Raw genomic sequence first — 19,163 nt, forward strand, 5'->3', positions numbered from 1 at the left:
TTCTGTAATAGATAAACTGGCTGCATTTAATTGCTTCATCTGACATTTCCCTCACTGTCTTCCTCATATTCTGTCCCCGCACTCCGAGTTCCCCCAGGAGTGAGACAGTTGATCTTGCTATGAATCCCCTACACCCCACTTCCACTGGACAAATCCTAGTCTTCCATCCTCGCTGCTCAGCTTCTGCTCCTAAGTCTGCATATCTAAGCTTTTTTCTTTCATAGGCTTCTTCCACTGAGTCTTCCCAAGGAACTGTCAGCTCAATGAAATAAACTATCTGTTGACTCACTGACCACAACACTAAGTCAGGCCTCTGCCTGGTACAGACTATTTCCTGAGGAACAACAAGCTTTCCCCCTAAATCTACTTGCATTTCCCAATCACAAGCACCTTCTAGGCGGCCACACCCTTGCCTCCTCACTAACTTATCCCTTCTGTATTTCTCTCCCTCACAGACAAACTGAATTACTAAGCCCCTATCCTTAACACCTTCTGAATTCACCTGTCTTCGTTTCCCTTCGATGCCTGCAGCTAAACATTTCAACACCTGATTATGTCGCCATGTATATCGGCCTTGTGACAAGCCAACTTTACAGCCTGACAAAATATGCTTTAAAGTTGCGGTACGTGAACACAATGGGCATGATGGGTCCTCATTTACCCACAGTTTTAGGTTCTGGGGGGTTGGTAACACATCGTATGTAGCCCCTACCAGGAATCTAATACGATTCTCCTCCATACTCCACAGGTCCCTCCAACTAAGCTTCCTCTTCTCTACACTTTCCCAATTCAACCACTGTCCCTGTTTAGCCTGGGCCACTACCTTTGCACCCCTTACTATCTCTTCCTGTCTGCGTATCTGTTCTACAACCAGCTTTCTTTTATCTTTGAGGCCTGCTGTATTCCATACCGGTTTACCTGAGCCAAGCCCCAGGCCTCCCCGGCCAAACTGAACATTACCTACAATCTCTGCATGTCTAAGAGCTGCCTCTGCCTCCTGAACTGCCGATCTTGGGTTCCACTTCCTCCCCTTGGTTGGATTTGGAACCACACTCCTAACTACCACGTCCTTACTCCCAGATAACAAGAGCTCTGTCCTGACCTTGGTACATTTAAATTCCTCTGTTAAACTAGATACTGGCAGCTGAAGTATCCCTTTTCCATACAATGCAACACTACTTAGGCACCTAGGAGCGCCCAACCACTTCCTAATGTAGGAGCTAACCGACCTTTCCATTCTTTCCACAACAGATATTGGAATTTCATAAACTGACAATGGCCACATTAACCCAGGATATAGCCCAAATTGCAAACACCACAACTTCAACTTTCCTGGAAGTTCTGATTTATCTATTCTATCCAATCCTTCAGCCACATCTTTTCTAAATTTCACCACCTGTTCCTTATCATTCAACTCTACATTGTAGCACCTACCTAAGCTCTTTACTGACTTTTCCCTAATTGTTGGGATGTCTTCATCATCTATGACAAACTTCCTATCACTTAACTTCCCTCTACATATCGAGATGCTTCTAGATTTACTAGGCTTGATTTTCATGCTGGCCCACTTGAGGTTCTTATTTACCTTCTCTAGTAGCCTCTTTGTACATGGCATTGTTGTGGTCACCAGTGTCATGTCATCCATGTAATGCCTAACTGGTGGAAGATGCAACCCATTCTGCCGTCTCTCCCCACCTACCTGACTGTGGAATCTGACTGTGTATCAGGCTGTAGATACATTAGGCTACATTATGGGGATGCATCATGATTTTTGAATTTTCAAATAGTCGTTTTATTTTGAAAAATCGATTTTTTAATGCGACTATTACTATTCACCGTCTTATTTCCCCCCTTTATTTGACATGCAATTCAGCTCCTAACCGCACGAGGGCAGTATAGGATTGCTACAGCGGTGTGAGATGGGCTACCAGCTAGTTTGATGCTCTTCTACAAACAGGAGAAACATGCAGAGACTACTACAGTCATCAAAAAGTTCCGTGTGGAACAACTTTGACAAAATAAACGAAAATGAGGTGCAGTGCAAACTCTGTGAGGCAAAGCTTGCGTATCACAAGTCTACAACAAGTATGCACAGTCATTTGAGAGCGAGGCACGCAGGAGGCGGCGAGAGACCGTACAGCTGGGCTCAGCAACGCGACACGTCTGCAGCGCGAGTCCCGTAGCAGCTCGCCCCACTGTTAATCAATTACAGCGGCTCCACCGGCAACAGGAGCAGCACGACAACTCTCTATTTTACGCGGCTCTTCTATTTTTGTTGCGCTACGCACCCCTACGGGACCCTCCAGCAGATAAAAACTACATGAAATAGTGTGCTAAACGAGCACAATGTGTTTTTAAATGAATAAACCATTATCAGAGATGATATGTGATTCATGCATTTACCCATGTTTATCCGTGACATTGTGTAAAGTCCGTGGCGGACATTTGAAAGCGAGTAGATGACAAACAGTACAGTAAACTTGTAGATAACTCAAATATATGTAATAACTTAGGTGGAAAATGCTTTAACATTTCATGCAGCCTACATGCAGCCTCTCGGCACAGCAAACGGCAAACAACCCCGCTGGCTTCTCTACGTGTCGCTTCCGTATGCAGTCAGTGGAGCCCAAATGAATATGCCGCGACGCTACGCTGACATGACACTTTGCAGCCAGTGGAGCCCGGCCGTAATGATGAATGGATCTCTGTGTGTGTGGCTCCGGGAGGGGCGGGGGGCGATTATTTGAAAAATTGTCGAATAGTTGCCATGATTTTCGAATCATGTTTTTGCTTGTGCTGCCCATCCCTACTACATTATATTAATTATATACAATAATATATTTGTTCAGATTTAATCTGATGGGGAAAAACACAGGAGGTAGCAACTGAAAAATAGGAAGATTTAAAACATATAGGCTAGGCTATAGATCAAAGACATAAAGACATGACTGTAAACTCACAGTCTGACCCAGTAATAATATGTTTGGTGATTTGCACTTAAAAAGACGTTGCGTTTAAAATACAGTAGAATTTAAAATGTTGCACATTTATTTGTATCTTGACTCAACAGCATTCAGTGACTTTATTTCAGCTACAAATGTAGTAAATTTAAAGACACTGAAATGCTGCACCATTGCTCACTCAGAAATATTAACATATAATCCCCAATATTAGGCTATAGGAATTATGTTCCATCAGTGCGACCAATGACATCAGTGATAGAGATCATTAGTCATTGATACTACGTGTCTAAAGCTTCATACCGATTTTTAAAATTTAAATAATTAGACCTACACATTATGTGCAATAAACATTTCGGAGCTGCTCTAACAGACTGACAGTCTGATCCGTGTGCACAGTGTTATAAAAAATTATAAATATAAAAAGGACAGAGGTTTGATTCTGAGCTGAGGGTGAATTCTCGCTGTGTAATATTTGAATGTTACGACAAAAACTCATGTCCAAAGAAATGATTGATGTGCATAAATTCAGTAACTTAAGACAGTCCTGAATAACAAACTAATATCCAGCAGGATTTAGACTGTGACAGACGGTAAATCTCCGCTAATTAATGCGCATCGACACAAGCTTTGACACGGACTGAATGAATGAACATATGAAACAGCGTGTAAGAGGGAGGAGACAGAGAAAAACTCAGGGTTTATTGAAGAAAACCTGTCAGTGAGCAGGTTATGTTCACAGAGTCTGTTACCATGGTGACTGACTCAGAGTTTCAGTTACCTCTCTTTCTGGAACGGATAACTCATATCCCTCATCTCAGGGTTAAGTTACTCTGAGTTTTCACATAACCCACTTTCTGGAATACCCCCCAGGTGAGTTGGTTTTTGCCTACTTTCTTAACAGTGTTGGCTCAGATGGACATTTCTCAGAGGACCCCAGACTATCACTTTGCGGCTCCTGGGCTTCCCAGCAGAACAAAGCCGGCTGGAACACAGTGGTGGAAGGGCGGTTGAGCCTGACTGCCACATCCTTCAGGTGGTCCTCAAACGTCAGTTATCTCAGGCTGCAGAAAGTCTCTTGGTTTGGCAAAGGAACCACTGCTTTGCGGACATTTTGGCAAGTGGCTGGCAGCCACTGGATCTGATGAATCTTTTATGGAGTTGCAGGCCGAATAGTCACTCGTCTATTTAGCTGTGACTACTTGCTTATGATAAGGTTGAAAACAATCTTGTCGGCAGTTCAGTATTATTAACAAAGTTATTATTAATTTAATTGGCCTAAAAGGTTCTGCACTAAGCTGGTTTAAATCTTATTTATCTGATCATTTTCAGTTTGTTCACGTTTATAATGAATCATCCTTACGTACTAAAGTTTGTTTTGGAGTTCCGCAAGGTTCTGTGCTCGGACCAATCCTATTTACGCTATACATGCTTCCTTTAGGTAACATCATTAGAAATCACTCTGTAAATTTCCATTGTTATGCGAATGATACACAGTTGTATTTATCGATGAAGCCAAAAGAAAGTAATCAATTAACTAAACTTCATAATTGCCTTAAAGACATAAAAACCTGGATGAGCACCAATTTCCTGATGTTAAATTCAGACAAAACTGAAGTTATTGTTCTTGGCCCCAAACAATTCAGAGACTCTTTATCTGATGATATAGTTTCTCTAGATGACACTGCTCTGGCCTCTAGCATTACCGTAAGAAACCTCAGAGTAATATTTGATCAAGATCTGTCTTTTAATTCTCATTTAAAACAAACCTCACGGACTGCATTTTTTCATCTGCGTAAAAAATTAGGCCTATCCTGACCCAAAAAGATGCAGAAAAATTGGTCCACGCTTTTGTTACCTCTAGGCTGGATTACTGTAACTCTTTATTATCAGGTAGCTCTAGTAAGTCCTTAAAAACTCTCCAGCTAATTCAGAATGCAGCGGCACGTGTACTAACAGGAACTAAGAAATGAGATCATATTTTTCCTGTTTTAGCTTCTCTACACTGGCTCCCTGTAAAATCCAGAATTGAATTTAAAATCCTACTGTTAACTTATAAAGCTCTAAATAGACAGACTCCGTCATATCTTAGAGAGCTCATAGTGCCATATTATCCCACCGTAACACTGTGCTCGGAGAATGCAGGGTTACTCGTGGTCCCTAAAGTCTCCAAAAGTAGATCAGGAGCCAGAACCTTCAGCTGTCAGGCTCCTCTCCTGTGGAATCATCTTCCTGTTGCGGTCCGGGAGGCAGACACCGTCTCCACATTTAAGACAAGACTTAAGACTTTCCTCTTTGATAAAGCTTATAGTTAGGGCTGGCTCAGGCTTGACTTGTACCAGCCCCTAGTTAGGCTGACTTAGGCCTAGTCTGCCGGGGAACCTCCTATAATACACCGGGCACCTTCTCTCCTGTCACTAACTCTGCTTCTTCTCCGGAGCCTTTGTGCTCCACTGTCTCGCAGGTTAACTTATATCACAGTGGTGCCTGGATAGTGTGACGTTGTGCTGCTGCCATGGTCCTGCCAGATGCCTCCTGCTGCTGCTGTTATCATTAGTCATACTTCTACTATTATTACACACATATGATTATTGTCACATATGTACACTATCAGATATTAATATATACTTTCAAAATATTGTACCACAACAGCCAGAATTATAATTATAATATTATTATTTTCATTAATGTTGTTGTAAGCTACTGTCAGTACCGTCTGTCCTGCATCTCTCTCTGTCTCTCTTTCTCTGTCTCTCTCTCTGTCTCATTGTGTCATACGGATTACTGTTAATTTATCATGTTGATCTGTTCTGTACGACATCTACTGCACGTCTGTCCGTCCTGGAAGAGGGATCCCCCCCTCAGTTGCTCTTCCTGAGGTTTCTACTGTTTTTTTCCCCCGTTAAAGGGTTTTTAGGGAGGGAGTTTTTCCTTATCCGCTGTAAGGGTCCTAAGGACAGAGGGATGTCGTATGCTGTAAAGCCCTGTGAGGCAAACTGTGATTTGTGATATTGGGCTTTATAAATAAAATTGATTGATTGATTGATTGATTGATTGATTAATGCCTATAAAAAATGTTGCAATCGGTTGGCTTCGTCGCTTCAGGTATAATGTTACTAAAGGCACAGAAAAAAAGAAAGAAAACTCACAACAGAGAAGACAATCCTGGAAATGAGTATAAGAGTGTAACGGGTTAAAGCATAAAGAGTATAACTAGAAGGAGGGACGGCAAAAGAAAGCAGAAGAGCACAGAGATGCGCCGAGCTCAATACTTTTATCCAACCAGGTTGAGTGGGCGTGTTTGAGGCAAGGTGGGTCTCTTAGTGTAGACATTACTTTTTTTCTGAGGAAACTTAATGAACTTTATTTTGCGAGAATATATACTTTAACATGTTACGCGTCATAGACATACTTTCATTATGGTCAAAATCAGCTTTAATAGCTTATTATTAGCTTTGATCAGATTATTATACCGCATATATCAGTGGAACATAAGTGTAATTGTTTCGTGCACAAACATTACAATACTAGTCTGCAGTTGCATCAACATACTAATTGAGAAAGTACATATAATGAAGACAAATTGATTAATCAATTCAACTATATTTTAACTCGAAATATAATATGTGATTCCTTAGGGGAACCTTTCTTAACTATCGTCACAAGATGGCAGCATGATTCAATGTTAAATGAGGGATTAAACACGTGAAATTATAACTCACTCACACTATGACCTAGAAGAGTGAAAAAAAAAATCATTCAACTAACAAACAGGCATTATGCACAGTTATAATGTTAGAACATGGATAAAATGTATAGTTTACTTTCAAGAGACGTTTCAAGTTGGTTAACAAGAGAAACTTTGTCTCTACTCAGGAATTCATCCTGAATGTACAACTCCCATCTGGATTTCTTATCTCATCTTCACCAGGGTGAGAGCAGGCTGGAGCTGGGGTGGCTCCCATAGATGTGACAGAAGGAAGAGAGGATGTGGTGAACTTAAAAGCATAGCATAATCTGGCTGAGTCAACCTCAGTCTGTTACATGCATTGTCTGTTTTCTAAATATGCTTCCGTTTTCACAGGAAATGTGCGGTTTGCATACAGTCTCTTTCAAAATAAATGTAATACCTCGGTACAACACTGCAAATTGACATTTTTTTTGTGTTTTTTTTCCTTCAGCAACAAACGCATGTGGTTATGTTCAGCCAGCACATGCACATAGTTGTGTTTAGGGGAAATCAAACCAGGGTTTGGCTTCACAGTCTTATGGGGAGTGAACATTGGCTTTCAGGGTTAAAGTCATTGGTTATTGTACACATTCACCAACCCTACTCGGACTTCTGCCCCCTTAATTTACATTGTTGTCCCACAGTGTTTCCCCCTGACACTGCTGGGCACTGTTAAACAACAACAGTGACCGACCTTGTATCCTGCCAATGTGAAAGGACAGCTTTTTTCATCAGTGTCTAATGCCAGAAGTCACTGACCAAGCACCAACGACTTCGGAGTGAGACTGAGTTGACCAACATAAGCTTTCCTGCTACAATTTTGTTTTATCTAGCTAACAGACTAACAAACACATCTTGTCCTCATCTCAGCTTGTTGAATAAGCAAACAAACAAACATTCACTGGTAAAAGGGGAATGCCAATGTTTGTTATCAAGCAAGACAGCAAGCTAATTTGCTAGTCAGCAGCAGCACATTAAAGGGATAGTGCACCCAAAAATGAAAATTCAGCCATTATCTACTCACCCTCATGCCAAGGGAGGCTCTGGTGAAGTTTTAGAGTCCTCACATCCCTTGCGGAGATCGGCGGGGGTAGCGGCTAGCACACCTAATGGCTGACGGCGCCCCAGACTAACGTCCAAGAACACAAAATTGAAACCACAAAATATCTCCAACATACTCATCCGTAGTGATCCAAGTGTCCTGCAGCCCAGACATAAAAAGCTGTTTCGAAAAACATCATTTGAACTCTGTTTTTTGCCTCACTGTAGCCTGTAGCTCTGACTGCTTCTCTGTGCTCCGCGCTCACGTGTGCGTGCTTGCATGAGACCAGCGAAAGCACAAGCTTTGATTACCCGTGTTTACGTCACGTTACACGTGCACCGCAGGGAGAGACAACAGTAACCACATATCCGAGCCATCGTCTGCCTGAACTACGGTAGAAATTAATGACTTACTCCTCTGAAAGCCTGCCATCTGGTCCTGCAGGCCTCTGCCTTTTCTTCCAGTTGATCTTGGGGAAGTAAAAAAATGTCTCCAGAACACCATGGGTCAGTAGTGCTGGAAACTCTGGTCTCTGAAGAGCAGCAGTCTCGTCAGTACTCTTCTCAATATCAGGCATCGCCAATTCCCAGTCTGAGCAGCAAAGACTTTCCTCATCCGTTGACATTGCTTTGCATTTGAAACAACGACACCACCAGGTTTCCAGTGCTCAACTCCGGTATTCTGCCGCTGGCTGAGGGTTAGGCTCATGAGCTGCGGCGGCTGCTTCGTCCAGTAGCCTGAGTTCCATGTCCGTATACTCAGGCTCAAACAAATACGGCTCAACAAAGAAATGCTGTTCTTCCTCAGCTTCAAAGTCTTCAGACATGTTGGGCTGTCCTTTGCTAAAAGACCGTAGTGCAAATTATCTTTTAGCTACTGTGGTTACTGTTGTCTCTCCCTGCAGTGCACGTGTCACGTGATGTAAACACGGGTAAGCAAAGCTCATGCTTTTGCTGGTCTCGCGCAAGCGTGCACATGTGAGTGTGGAGCACAGAGAAGCAGTCAGAGCTACAGGCTACAATGAGGCTAAAAACAGATTTCATATGATGTTTTTCAAAACAACTTTTTATGTCGGGTCTGCAGGACACTTGGATCACTATGGACGAGCAGTATGGAGATATTTTGTGGTTTCAATTTTGTGTTCTTGGACGTTAGTCGGAGGCACCGTCAGCCATTAGGTGTGCTAGCCGCTACCCCCGCCGATCTCCACAAGGGATGTGAGGACTCTAAAACTTCACCAGAGCCTCCCTCGGCATGAGGGTGAGTAGATAATGGCTGAATTTTCATTTTTGGGTGCACTATCCCTTTAAGCAGCAGAATTTAATTTTTTAATTTAATTTTAATTTTTTTAATTTTATATACTTTATTAATCCCCGAGGGGAAATTCAATTTTTCACTCTGTTGTCAATTACACACAGGTCCGAACACACACATGCACAAACTGGACCTATACATGCACTAAGTGGAGAGATGTCAGAGTGGGCTGCCCATGACAGGCGCTCTGAGCAGTTGGGGGGTTCGGTGCCTTGCTCAGGGGCACCTCGGCAGTGCCCAGGAGGTGAACTGGCACCTCTCCAGCTACCAGTCCACGCTCCATATTTTTGGTCCGGACGGGGACTTGATCAGGCGACCCTCCGGTTCCCAACCCAAGTCCCTATGGACTGAGCTACTGCCGCCCCCAAAATATGAACTCACCGGCAAATGTCGCTTCAGTCTGTTCAGATGGTGATGTGGTCCTCACTCTCAAATACCACTGCTAACAATGCACTGTCTGTCCACGAGCTGTAAGCTGCAGTCAAGTTTGTTTACCTTTTCTCTCTTTTTACATGGAGCATCACCCATCAGCTGTTGTCAACCAAACAGAGACACACCTCTCCTGTACAGCTCTATAAATCTTAGTATCTCAAAGTCTGTGATATTTTCTTTTTTTTCTGATGCTCCATGATAACATTGCTGCAAATGAGTAATGGTCAGTAACACAATAACAAGGAAGCAGGAGATTTTAACCAAATATCCTAGCATCACATGTACTGCAAGGTCATAGCTGTAGTTGCTGGTCATTCACCAGCATAGAGTTTGGTTGGTGCAATGGAGGTAAAGTCCATTCTAAAGACTGCCTAATTTTTGTACTACCTTATCTGATCATGTTGCTAGGCATACATTGACACATTATATGCTTACAGTACTTTCAGTGTATACTTTAAGCCATTAATCTGTTTCATACTATTTATGAAAACTGCAAATAAAATCATAAAACTGCTCCTTCATCAGTTAATTATGTTATATTGTATGTTGAAATATTTGTTGATATATTGGCAGTTATGACACATTGTCAGATGAACACTGAGTGAGCTGGGTGAAAAACATTTTCAAAATGAAAAAGTGAAGCATAGAGTGTAATTCAGCCACGGTCACAGAATAATAATGAACATGCTGATAATAATGGTAATTACTAATGAGTGATGGACCCTGCTAATTCGAGTTTGGTCAACCATGCACAACCACCTAAAAGAGCATTCATGACTACAGCATTTTAGTACTCATTGACTGCTCTCAAAAAGTAGTTGACCAGTCTATTAATCCCAGTAGATAAATATGCCTATATATATTTTTCACCCAATTACAATGATCAATTCTCAGCAAAAACATCTCAAATACAACCTGTATTGGGGTAACTAAAATAGGTGAGACTCACCTGGGGGTGGGTGAAATAGCAGAGTCCTTGATTGATTCTGAGAGGCTGTGTTCAAATGAGCCACAATCTGATTGCACTAAAGACTAGGCAGGCTTGTCTGACCTGGAGGTATTGTTTGACTGCAGTAACAACATGACTGCTTCCTTGCAGGAGTGGCAGGAGTCTTCGTTAAATACGTTTATATGGCATAACGATGGTAGAAAACTATTGTTTCAACAAATGTAAGAGTAGCGTAGGTTGTTTGAAGAACAGCAGAGCCAGTATAGTGTGTGTGTGTGTGTGTGTGTGTGTGTTTGTGTGTGTACACAGAGTGAGTGGCACAGCAAAGAGAGTGACTCAATGTGGTGAAAGCAGAAGAGAGAGAGAGCAGATGGAGCAGAGGAGAGTTTAAGTTTAGCAGTTCAGATTTGAGTTTACAGTTTTTGCACTTATAAATGCTGCAGCTCCTGCCCACACACATGGCCACTTAGACAGAAAACTCTCATATGAAAGCATTGTTTTCATTGTGACTAGTGTAATTTCAGCACAAGTGACTGTCTTAAAAAGCACACCATTGTTTTTTTCATTTTGCATTCAAATGCACTCTCTCCAGCTGCTGCCCAGTTAGAGGCCTGTGATTTCCGCAGTCACAACAGCATCCTCAGCACCAGCCCCAGAATTAGGACCATGGTTAGAGAGGCAAGGTATGCTGAAACTCTCTATTTTCTCTGCATGGGTGTTTGGACAAGGCATTTATCTTACTGTGATAATGATGAAAAGACATGTAATCTGAAATTACAAAGGAAAGAATTCATTTAAGGAATAACATCAGTCAGTTTCTTTTAAACTGACAACATCATCTTCACATAACCCTTGTAAACTGCATAAATCATCATACTAGTCAGAGCATGACTTTATACCTTTGTGCTGAATATGAATAATGATTTGTGTATCTGTTCAGCCTTCATTTAGTTTGTTTTAGTACGTGAGCTTGTGTGTAGTTATTTGCCTACACTAACTCCTAGTGGTCACTCACAATAAGCCTCATTCACTAATATGTGTGTGTAGAAATGTTCTTATTTTGTGCACTAAATAAGTGCGCCAATGGTGTATCATGGAGAAAGTGATGAAGTTGTTTCTGTGAAGTGAATGATTTGGAAGTTGGAAACAGCTGACAAGTGATTGTGCTATGTCAGTCTCTGAGGATGCGCTCTCAATAAACGTGTGTATATATATATATACATATATGTATATACAGTACAGGCCAAAAGTTTGGACACACCTTCTCATTCAATGCGTTTTCTTTATTTTCATGACTATTTACATTGTAAATTCTCACTGAAGGCATCAAAACTATGAATGAACACATGTGGAGTTATGTACTTAACAAAAAAAGGTGAAATAACTGAAAACATGTTTTATATTCTAGTTTCTTCAAAATAGCCACCCTTTGCTCTGATTACTGCTTTGCACACTCTTGGCATTCTCTCCATGAGCTTCAAGAGGTAGTCACCTGAAATGGTTTCCACTTCACAGGTGTGCCTTATCAGGGTTAATTAGTGGAATTTCTTGCTTTATCAATGGGGTTGGGACCATCAGTTGTGTTGTGCAGAAGTCAGGTTAATACACAGCCGACAGCCCTATTGGACAACTGTTAAAATTCATATTATGGCAAGAACCAATCAGCTAACTAAAGAAAACGAGTGGCCATCATTACTTTAAGAAATGAAGGTCAGTCAGTCCGGAAAATTGCAAAAACTTTAAATGTGTCCCCAAGTGGAGTCGCAAAAACCATCAAGCACTACAACAAAACTGACACACATGAGGACCGACCCAGGAAAGGAAGACCAAGAGTCACCTCTGCTTCTGAGGATAAGTTCATCCGAGTCACCAGCCTCAGAAATCGCAAGTTAACAGCAGCTCAGATCAGAGACCAGATGAATGCCACACAGAGTTCTAGCAGCAGACCCATCTCTAGAACAACTGTTAAGAGGAGACTGCGCCAATCAGGCCTTCATGGTCAAATAGCTGCTAGGAAACCACTGCTAAGGAGAGGCAACAAGCAGAAGAGATTTGTTTGGGCCAAGAAACACAAGGAATGGACATTAGACCAGTGGAAATCTGTGCTTTGGTCAGATGAGTCCAAATTTGAGATCTTTGGTTCCAACCGCCGTGTCTTTGTGAGACACAGAAAAGGTGAACGGATGGATTCCACATGCCTGGTTCCCACTGTGAAGCATGGAGGAGGAGGTGTGATGGTGTGGGGGTGTTTTGCTGGTGACACTGTTGGGGATTTATTCAAAATTGAAGGCACACTGAACCAGCATGGCTACCACAGCATCCTGCAGCGACATGCCATCCCATCCGGTTTGCGTTTAGTTGGACGATCATTTCTTTTTCAACAGGACAATGACCCCAAACACACCTCCAGGCTGTGTAAGGGCTATTTGACCAAGAAGGAGAGTGATGGAGTGCTGCGGCAGATGACCTGGCCTCCACAGTCACCGGACCTGAACCCAATCGAGATGGTTTGGGGTGAGCTGGACCGCAGAGTGAAGGCAAAGGGGCCAACAAGTGCTAAACACTCTGGGAACTCCTTCAAGACAGTTGGAAAACCATTTCAGGTGACTACCTCTTGAAGCTCATGGAGAGAATGCCAAGAGTGTGCAATGCAGTAATCAGAGCAAAGGGTGGCTATTTTGAAGAAACTAGAATATAAAACATGTTTTCAGTTATTTCACCTTTTTTTGTTAAGTACATAACTCCACATGTGTTCATTCATAGTTTTGATGCCTTCAGTAGGAATCTACAATGTAAATAGTCATGAAAATAAAGAAAACGCATTGAATGAGAAGGTGTGTCCAAACTTTTGGCCTGTACTGTACATATATATATATATATATATATATATATATATATATACACCGATCAGCCAAAATATTAACACCACTGACAGGTGAAGTGAATAACTTTGATTATGGCATTCATGTGGATACCACCTGACATGTTCCACCCACTCAAACACTGTTGCAGACCAAGTACCCCCCCTCATGGCAACAGTACTCCCCAATGGCAGAAAAAAGCAGCATGCCACACTACAAAAATGGGGTACTTGGTGCGTAATGGAATAGTTTTTTTTTAATTGCGCCTGGAGCCCATTGTATTTGCCAGACATGTTGCTGGCATTATTGTAACTTTGGCCCCGACAGTTCGACAAGTCCAACCCCAAGTCTCTAACCATTTTAATCACAGATTCAGCCAGGCTTATGCCTGTGTGGCTGTGGAGGGACTCAAACCTGATAAATCTCTCCACTGCTCTTCCATCTGTACTGACAAAACGAAAAACAAGCGTGAGTTGGTCTACATGTGCTAAATCTGGCGTTGAATCAACAATTACAGAGAAATATTTAGCCTGTCTGATTTCCTCTGCTATCACAATTATTCTTGCGACATTCCATGCCCCAGTTTCGCCCCTTTCCCAAATTTCAAAATGCTTCTAACTTTCCACATTTGTCCGGCCGCGTCCAAAATTCAATATTTTTGGGCGGTCGCACATGATTGACGCGAAATGCCGAAATAGCGCCCCCTACAAATTTTCAAATAACCCTCCCGATTGGGGTTAGTTTGTTGTAGGCAAACGAAATTTGGTACGCACATTTCTCATATTACTCAGCATTAATAGAAGAAAACAAGAATAACCCCCAGGTTTCTTTTCAGCACTGTAGCCAGGCAGACTGAGAGTCACAGCTCTATTGAGCCTTGTATTCCTTTAGACCTTAGCAGTAATGATTTTATGAGCTTTTTTAATGACAAAATTCTAACTGTTAGAGGCAAAATTCATGACCTCCTGTCCTCAGGTAGTACCTATCTAACCTGAAACACAGCTGTAAGACCTAATATATATTTAGATTGCTTCTCCCCAATTTCTCTTCAAGAATTGACTGCAGTGATTTCTTCATCTAAATCATCAACGTGTCTCTTAGACCCCATCCCAACTAGGCTACTTAAGGAGGTCTTACCTTTAGTTAACACTCATATATTAGATATGATCAATATATCCTTATTAACAGGCTATGTACCATAGTCTTTTAAGGTAGCTGTAATTAAACCTCTACTAAAAAAGCCCACCCTGGATCCAGAGGTGTTAGCCAACTATAGACCATTATCTAATCTTCCCGTTCTTTCAAAGATCCTTGAGAAAGTAGTTGCAGATCAGCTGTGTGATTTTCTCCATGATAATAATTTATTTGAGGAATTTCAGTCAGGATTTAGAGTGCATCATAGCTCTGAGACAGCACTAGTTAAAATTACAAATGACCTTCTGATTGCTTCAGACAAAGGACTCATCTCTGTACTTGTTTTATTAGAACTTAGTGTGGCATTTGACACAATTGACCATCAAATTCTGCTACAGAGACTGGAACACTTAATTGGCCTAAAAGGTTCTGCACTAAGCTGGTTTAAATCTTATTTATCTGATCATTTTCAGTTTGTTCACGTTCATAATGAATCATCCTTACGTACTAAAGTTTGTTTTGGAGTTCCGCAAGGTTCTGTGCTCGGACCAGTCCTATTTACTCTATATATGCTTCCTTTAGGTAACATCATTAGAAATCACTCTGTAAATTTAAATTGTTATGCGGATGATACACAGTTGTATTTATCGATGAAGCCAGAAGAAAGTAATCAATTAACTAAACTCCATAACTGCCTTAAAGACATAAATGTTATAATAAATGATGTTAAATTTAGACAAAATTGAAGTTATTGTTCTTGGCCCCAAACAACTGAGACTCGTTATCTGATGACATAGTTTCTCTAGATGGCATTGCTCTGGCCTCTAGCACTACTGTAAGAAACCTCGGAGTAACATTTGATCAAGATTTGTTTTTTAATTCTCATTTAAAACAAACCTCACGGACTGCATTTTTTCATCTGCGTAATATTACGAAAATTAGGCCTATCCTGACCCGAAAAGATGCAGAAAAATTGGTCCACACTTTTGTTACCTCAAGGCTGGATTACTGTAACTCTCTAATATGAGGTAGCTCTAATAAGTCCTTAAAAAATCTCCAGCTAATTCAGAATGCAGCGGCACATGTACGAACAGGAACTAAGAAACAAGATCATATTTCTCCTGTTTTAGCTTCTCTGCACTGGCTCCCTGTAAAATCCAGAACTGAATTTAAAATCCTACTGTTAACTTATAAAGCTCTACATGGTCAAGCTCTGTCATACCTTAGAGAGCTCATACTGCCATATTATCCCACCAGAACACTGCGCTCTGAGAATGCAGGGTTGCTCGTGGTCCCTAAAGTCTCCAAAAGTAGATCAGGAGCCAGAGCCTTCAGCTATCAGGCTCCTCTCCTGTGGAACCATCTTCCTATTGCGGTCCGGGAGGCAGACAACATCGCCACATTTAAGACTAGACTTAAGACTTTCCTCTTTGATGAAGCTTATAGTTAGGGCTGGCTCAGGCTTGGATTGTACCAGCCCCTAGTTAGGCTGACTTAGGCCTAGTCTGCCGGAGGACCCCCCTATAATACACCGGGCACCTTCTCTCTCTCTCTCTCTCTCTCTCTCTCTCTCTCTCTCTCTCTCTCTTTCTCTCTCTCTCTCTCTCTCTCTCTCATGTCCTATTACTGCATCTTGCTAACTCGGCCGTTCTGGATGTCACTAACTCGGCTTCTTCTCCAGAGCCTTTGTGCTCCACTGTCTCTCAGGTTAACTCGAATTACAGCGGTGTCTGGATAGTGTGACGTGTGTGGTTGTGCTGCGGCCGTGATCCTGCCAGATGCCTCCTGCTGCTGCTGTTATCATTAGTCATACTTCTACTGTTATTATACACATATGATTATTGTCACATATGTATACTATCAGATATTAATATATACTTTCAACAAATTGTACCACAGTAACACGAACTATAATTATAATATTATTACTTTCATCAATGTTGTTGTAAGCTACTGTCAGTACCGTCTGTCCTGCATCTCTCTCTGTCTCTGTCTCTCTCTCTGTCTCTCTCTCTTTCTGTCTCATTGTGTCATACGGATTACTGTTAATTTATTATGTTGATCTGTTCTATACGACATCTATTGCATGTCTGTCCGTCCTGGGAGAGGGATCCCTCCTCAGTTGCTCTTCCTGAGGTTTCCACCGTTTTTTTTCCCCCCCCCGTTAAAGGGTTTTTTGGGGGGGAGTTTTTCCTTATCCGCTGTTAGGGTCTTAAGGACAGAGGGATGTCGTATGCTGTAAAGCCCTGTGAGGCAAATTGTGATTTGTGATATTGGGCTTTATAAATTCATTGATTGATTAATTGAAATTTGAACTCCTCCTCCTAGGGATTTCGTCTGATCGACTTCAAAGGTGGTACAGATCATCTTGAGAACATGCTGATCAAAAGTTATTAAAAGCTTTTCTCTATGTCAAGAGGCGTGGCTGCTATGGCGTGACAAACTTTGGCGACTTTTCCTTTTTGTTGCCATTGAATTTCGAACGGCTCTCCCTCCCACATACTTGATCTCAGCAGCTTCAAACTTGCTGGACATGATGATGGCTCCGCCCTGAATGCCCCGATATGTTAATATCCCACCTTACTCATAGCGCCCCCCGGTGGTAACAGGAAGTGACCAGTTTTTACTTTAACATGTACTAATGCCACAAACTTGACCGCATCAACTTCCTTTCACTTCTAATGCACGCAGAACAAGTTGGTGAAGCTACCTTATAAACGCTGTGAAGCTACATCTAATGGTGTTCATGTGGCAGCGTGGTGACTATCGATCCCTCGCCACTAAATACGTATGCCGTTTTGATGGCTTCAACGACCTCATCTCTTCATGAAAATTGATACACAGGTCAAGAATGGCGAGCGTTAACTCGGTTGATACACAGGTCAAAAATGGTGAGCTCTTACATCTTATGGGGCGTTGCCCATGGGGGGGACAAAATGCCTCTATAGCGCCTCCTTGAAATTTTCGAAAAACCCTCCCCATAGGATTTTTTTTGGAGTAGGAACATGAAAATTGGTACACATGTGTATGTTGTCCAGACGCACATAAAAGTCTCTGGCACCAATGGTCTACTCCAAACAGGAAGTCGGCCATTTTGATTTTCACTTGTCATTTTGACATGATTTCCACATGTTGTATTTTAACGAACTAGTCCTAGGGATTTCATCCAATCGACCTCAAATTTTTTACAGATCACCCAGAAACCATGCTGATCAAAAGTTGTGCTCTGCATGTCTGTAGGTCAAAGGGCGTGGCTGCTATGGCACTGCCATTTTTGATCCATCGCCATGCATATTCAAGCAGCTCTCTCTCCCACATACTTCATCCAAACTGCTTCAAAATTTCTGTACACTATAAGAGCCCCGCCCTCAACACCTCCATATGCTCGTGGGCAATCTTGCTCATGGCGCCCCCTTGTGGAAACAGGAAATGCCATCTTTTACACTGACAAACACCAACCTGAAGCTCCTGACCTGATCAGCTACATTTTGTGGCCACATGACGGTCAAGTTGATGAATCTCCACAGTGACACACGTGTCCTGTCATGTTGCAGGCCGCAGCAGTGGCGACTTTTCATCCTTCGCCACGGAACATCAACTTGATATAAATCCTTCATGTATTGTGCGATTTGCTCGAAATTTTACATGTGTGATGAGGGTCCACCCCTGAACGCACCTGCCCACATCTGGTTTCGCTCATGCCGCCCCCTTGTGGAAACAGGAAATGCCTTATTATACATTGACATTGTCAGATTTGCTCGAAACTTCCCGTGTGTGATAACGGTCCACCCCTGAACGCACCTGCCCACATCTGGTTACGCTCATGCCGCCCCCTTGTGGAAACAGGAAATGCCCTATTATACATTGACATTGTCCGATTTGCTCAAAACTTCACATGCATGATGACGGTCCACCCCTGAACGCACCTGCCCACATCTGGTTACCCTCATGCCACCCCCTTGTGGAAACAGGAAATGCCCTATTATACATTGACATTGTCCGATTTGCTCAAAACTTCACATGCATGATGACGGTCCACCCCTGAACGCACCTGCCCACATCTGGTTACCCTCATGCCACCCCCTTGTGGAAACAGGAAATGCCCTATTATACATTGACATTGCCTGATTTGCTCGAAACTTCACATGTGTGATGACGGTCCACCCCTGAACGGACCTGGCCACATCTGGTTATGCTCATAGCGCCACCTGGTGGATGAACGAAACATTGCGTTTTTTCGCTCCTGCCAGGTTTTTTCCCCCTTCTCGCTTCGCGCCACAGCCCCCACGTGGTTCAGGCCCCCGCGGTTACATGGGGGAGCGAGGGCCCGATCACAGCTGCTTGCAGCTTTAATTATTATTATTCCTCCAAATGAATTGCCTTTTTGGGAGGCTTAACATACCCGAAAACTCATGAAACTTTGCACACATCTCAGAACTGGTGAAAAATTTGATATTTTAAGGGTCTCGTGCGCGGGTTCCAAAAAATGGCTCAGGAGCGCCCCCTGCAAAAGTTTGAGGAAACAACCCCGGAAGCTTTTTTAACCTACATGTATGAAACTCGGTATGCTTATGTAACGCTCAGAGACGTACAAAAAAGCCTCTTGGAGGCATGCTCTAAACCCAAGGAAGTCAGCCATTTTGAATTTACTGTTCAATTTTGATGCATTTTTGGCCATTTCCAGGGGTCATAAATGAACGAACTAGTCCTAGAGATTTCATCCAATCGACTTCAAACCTTG

General features: G+C 42.4%; 1 protein-coding gene across 2 annotated transcripts in view; it reads left to right on the plus strand.

Annotated features, from left to right (window-relative positions):
• The window catches only part of agbl1 (AGBL carboxypeptidase 1), a 746,393-nt gene that overhangs the window by 403,012 nt on the left and 324,218 nt on the right, over positions 1-19,163 (plus strand). For both annotated transcript variants that reach the window (XM_078168290.1, XM_078168291.1), the window contains exon 13: positions 11,020-11,110. In XM_078168290.1, the coding sequence (XP_078024416.1) occupies positions 11,020-11,110 (91 nt within the window). The remainder of the gene's footprint in view (positions 1-11,019; positions 11,111-19,163) is intronic.

This window comes from Epinephelus lanceolatus, chromosome 5 (genome assembly GCF_041903045.1).
Source record: "Epinephelus lanceolatus isolate andai-2023 chromosome 5, ASM4190304v1, whole genome shotgun sequence".
Lineage (NCBI taxonomy): Eukaryota > Metazoa > Chordata > Actinopteri > Perciformes > Serranidae > Epinephelus > Epinephelus lanceolatus.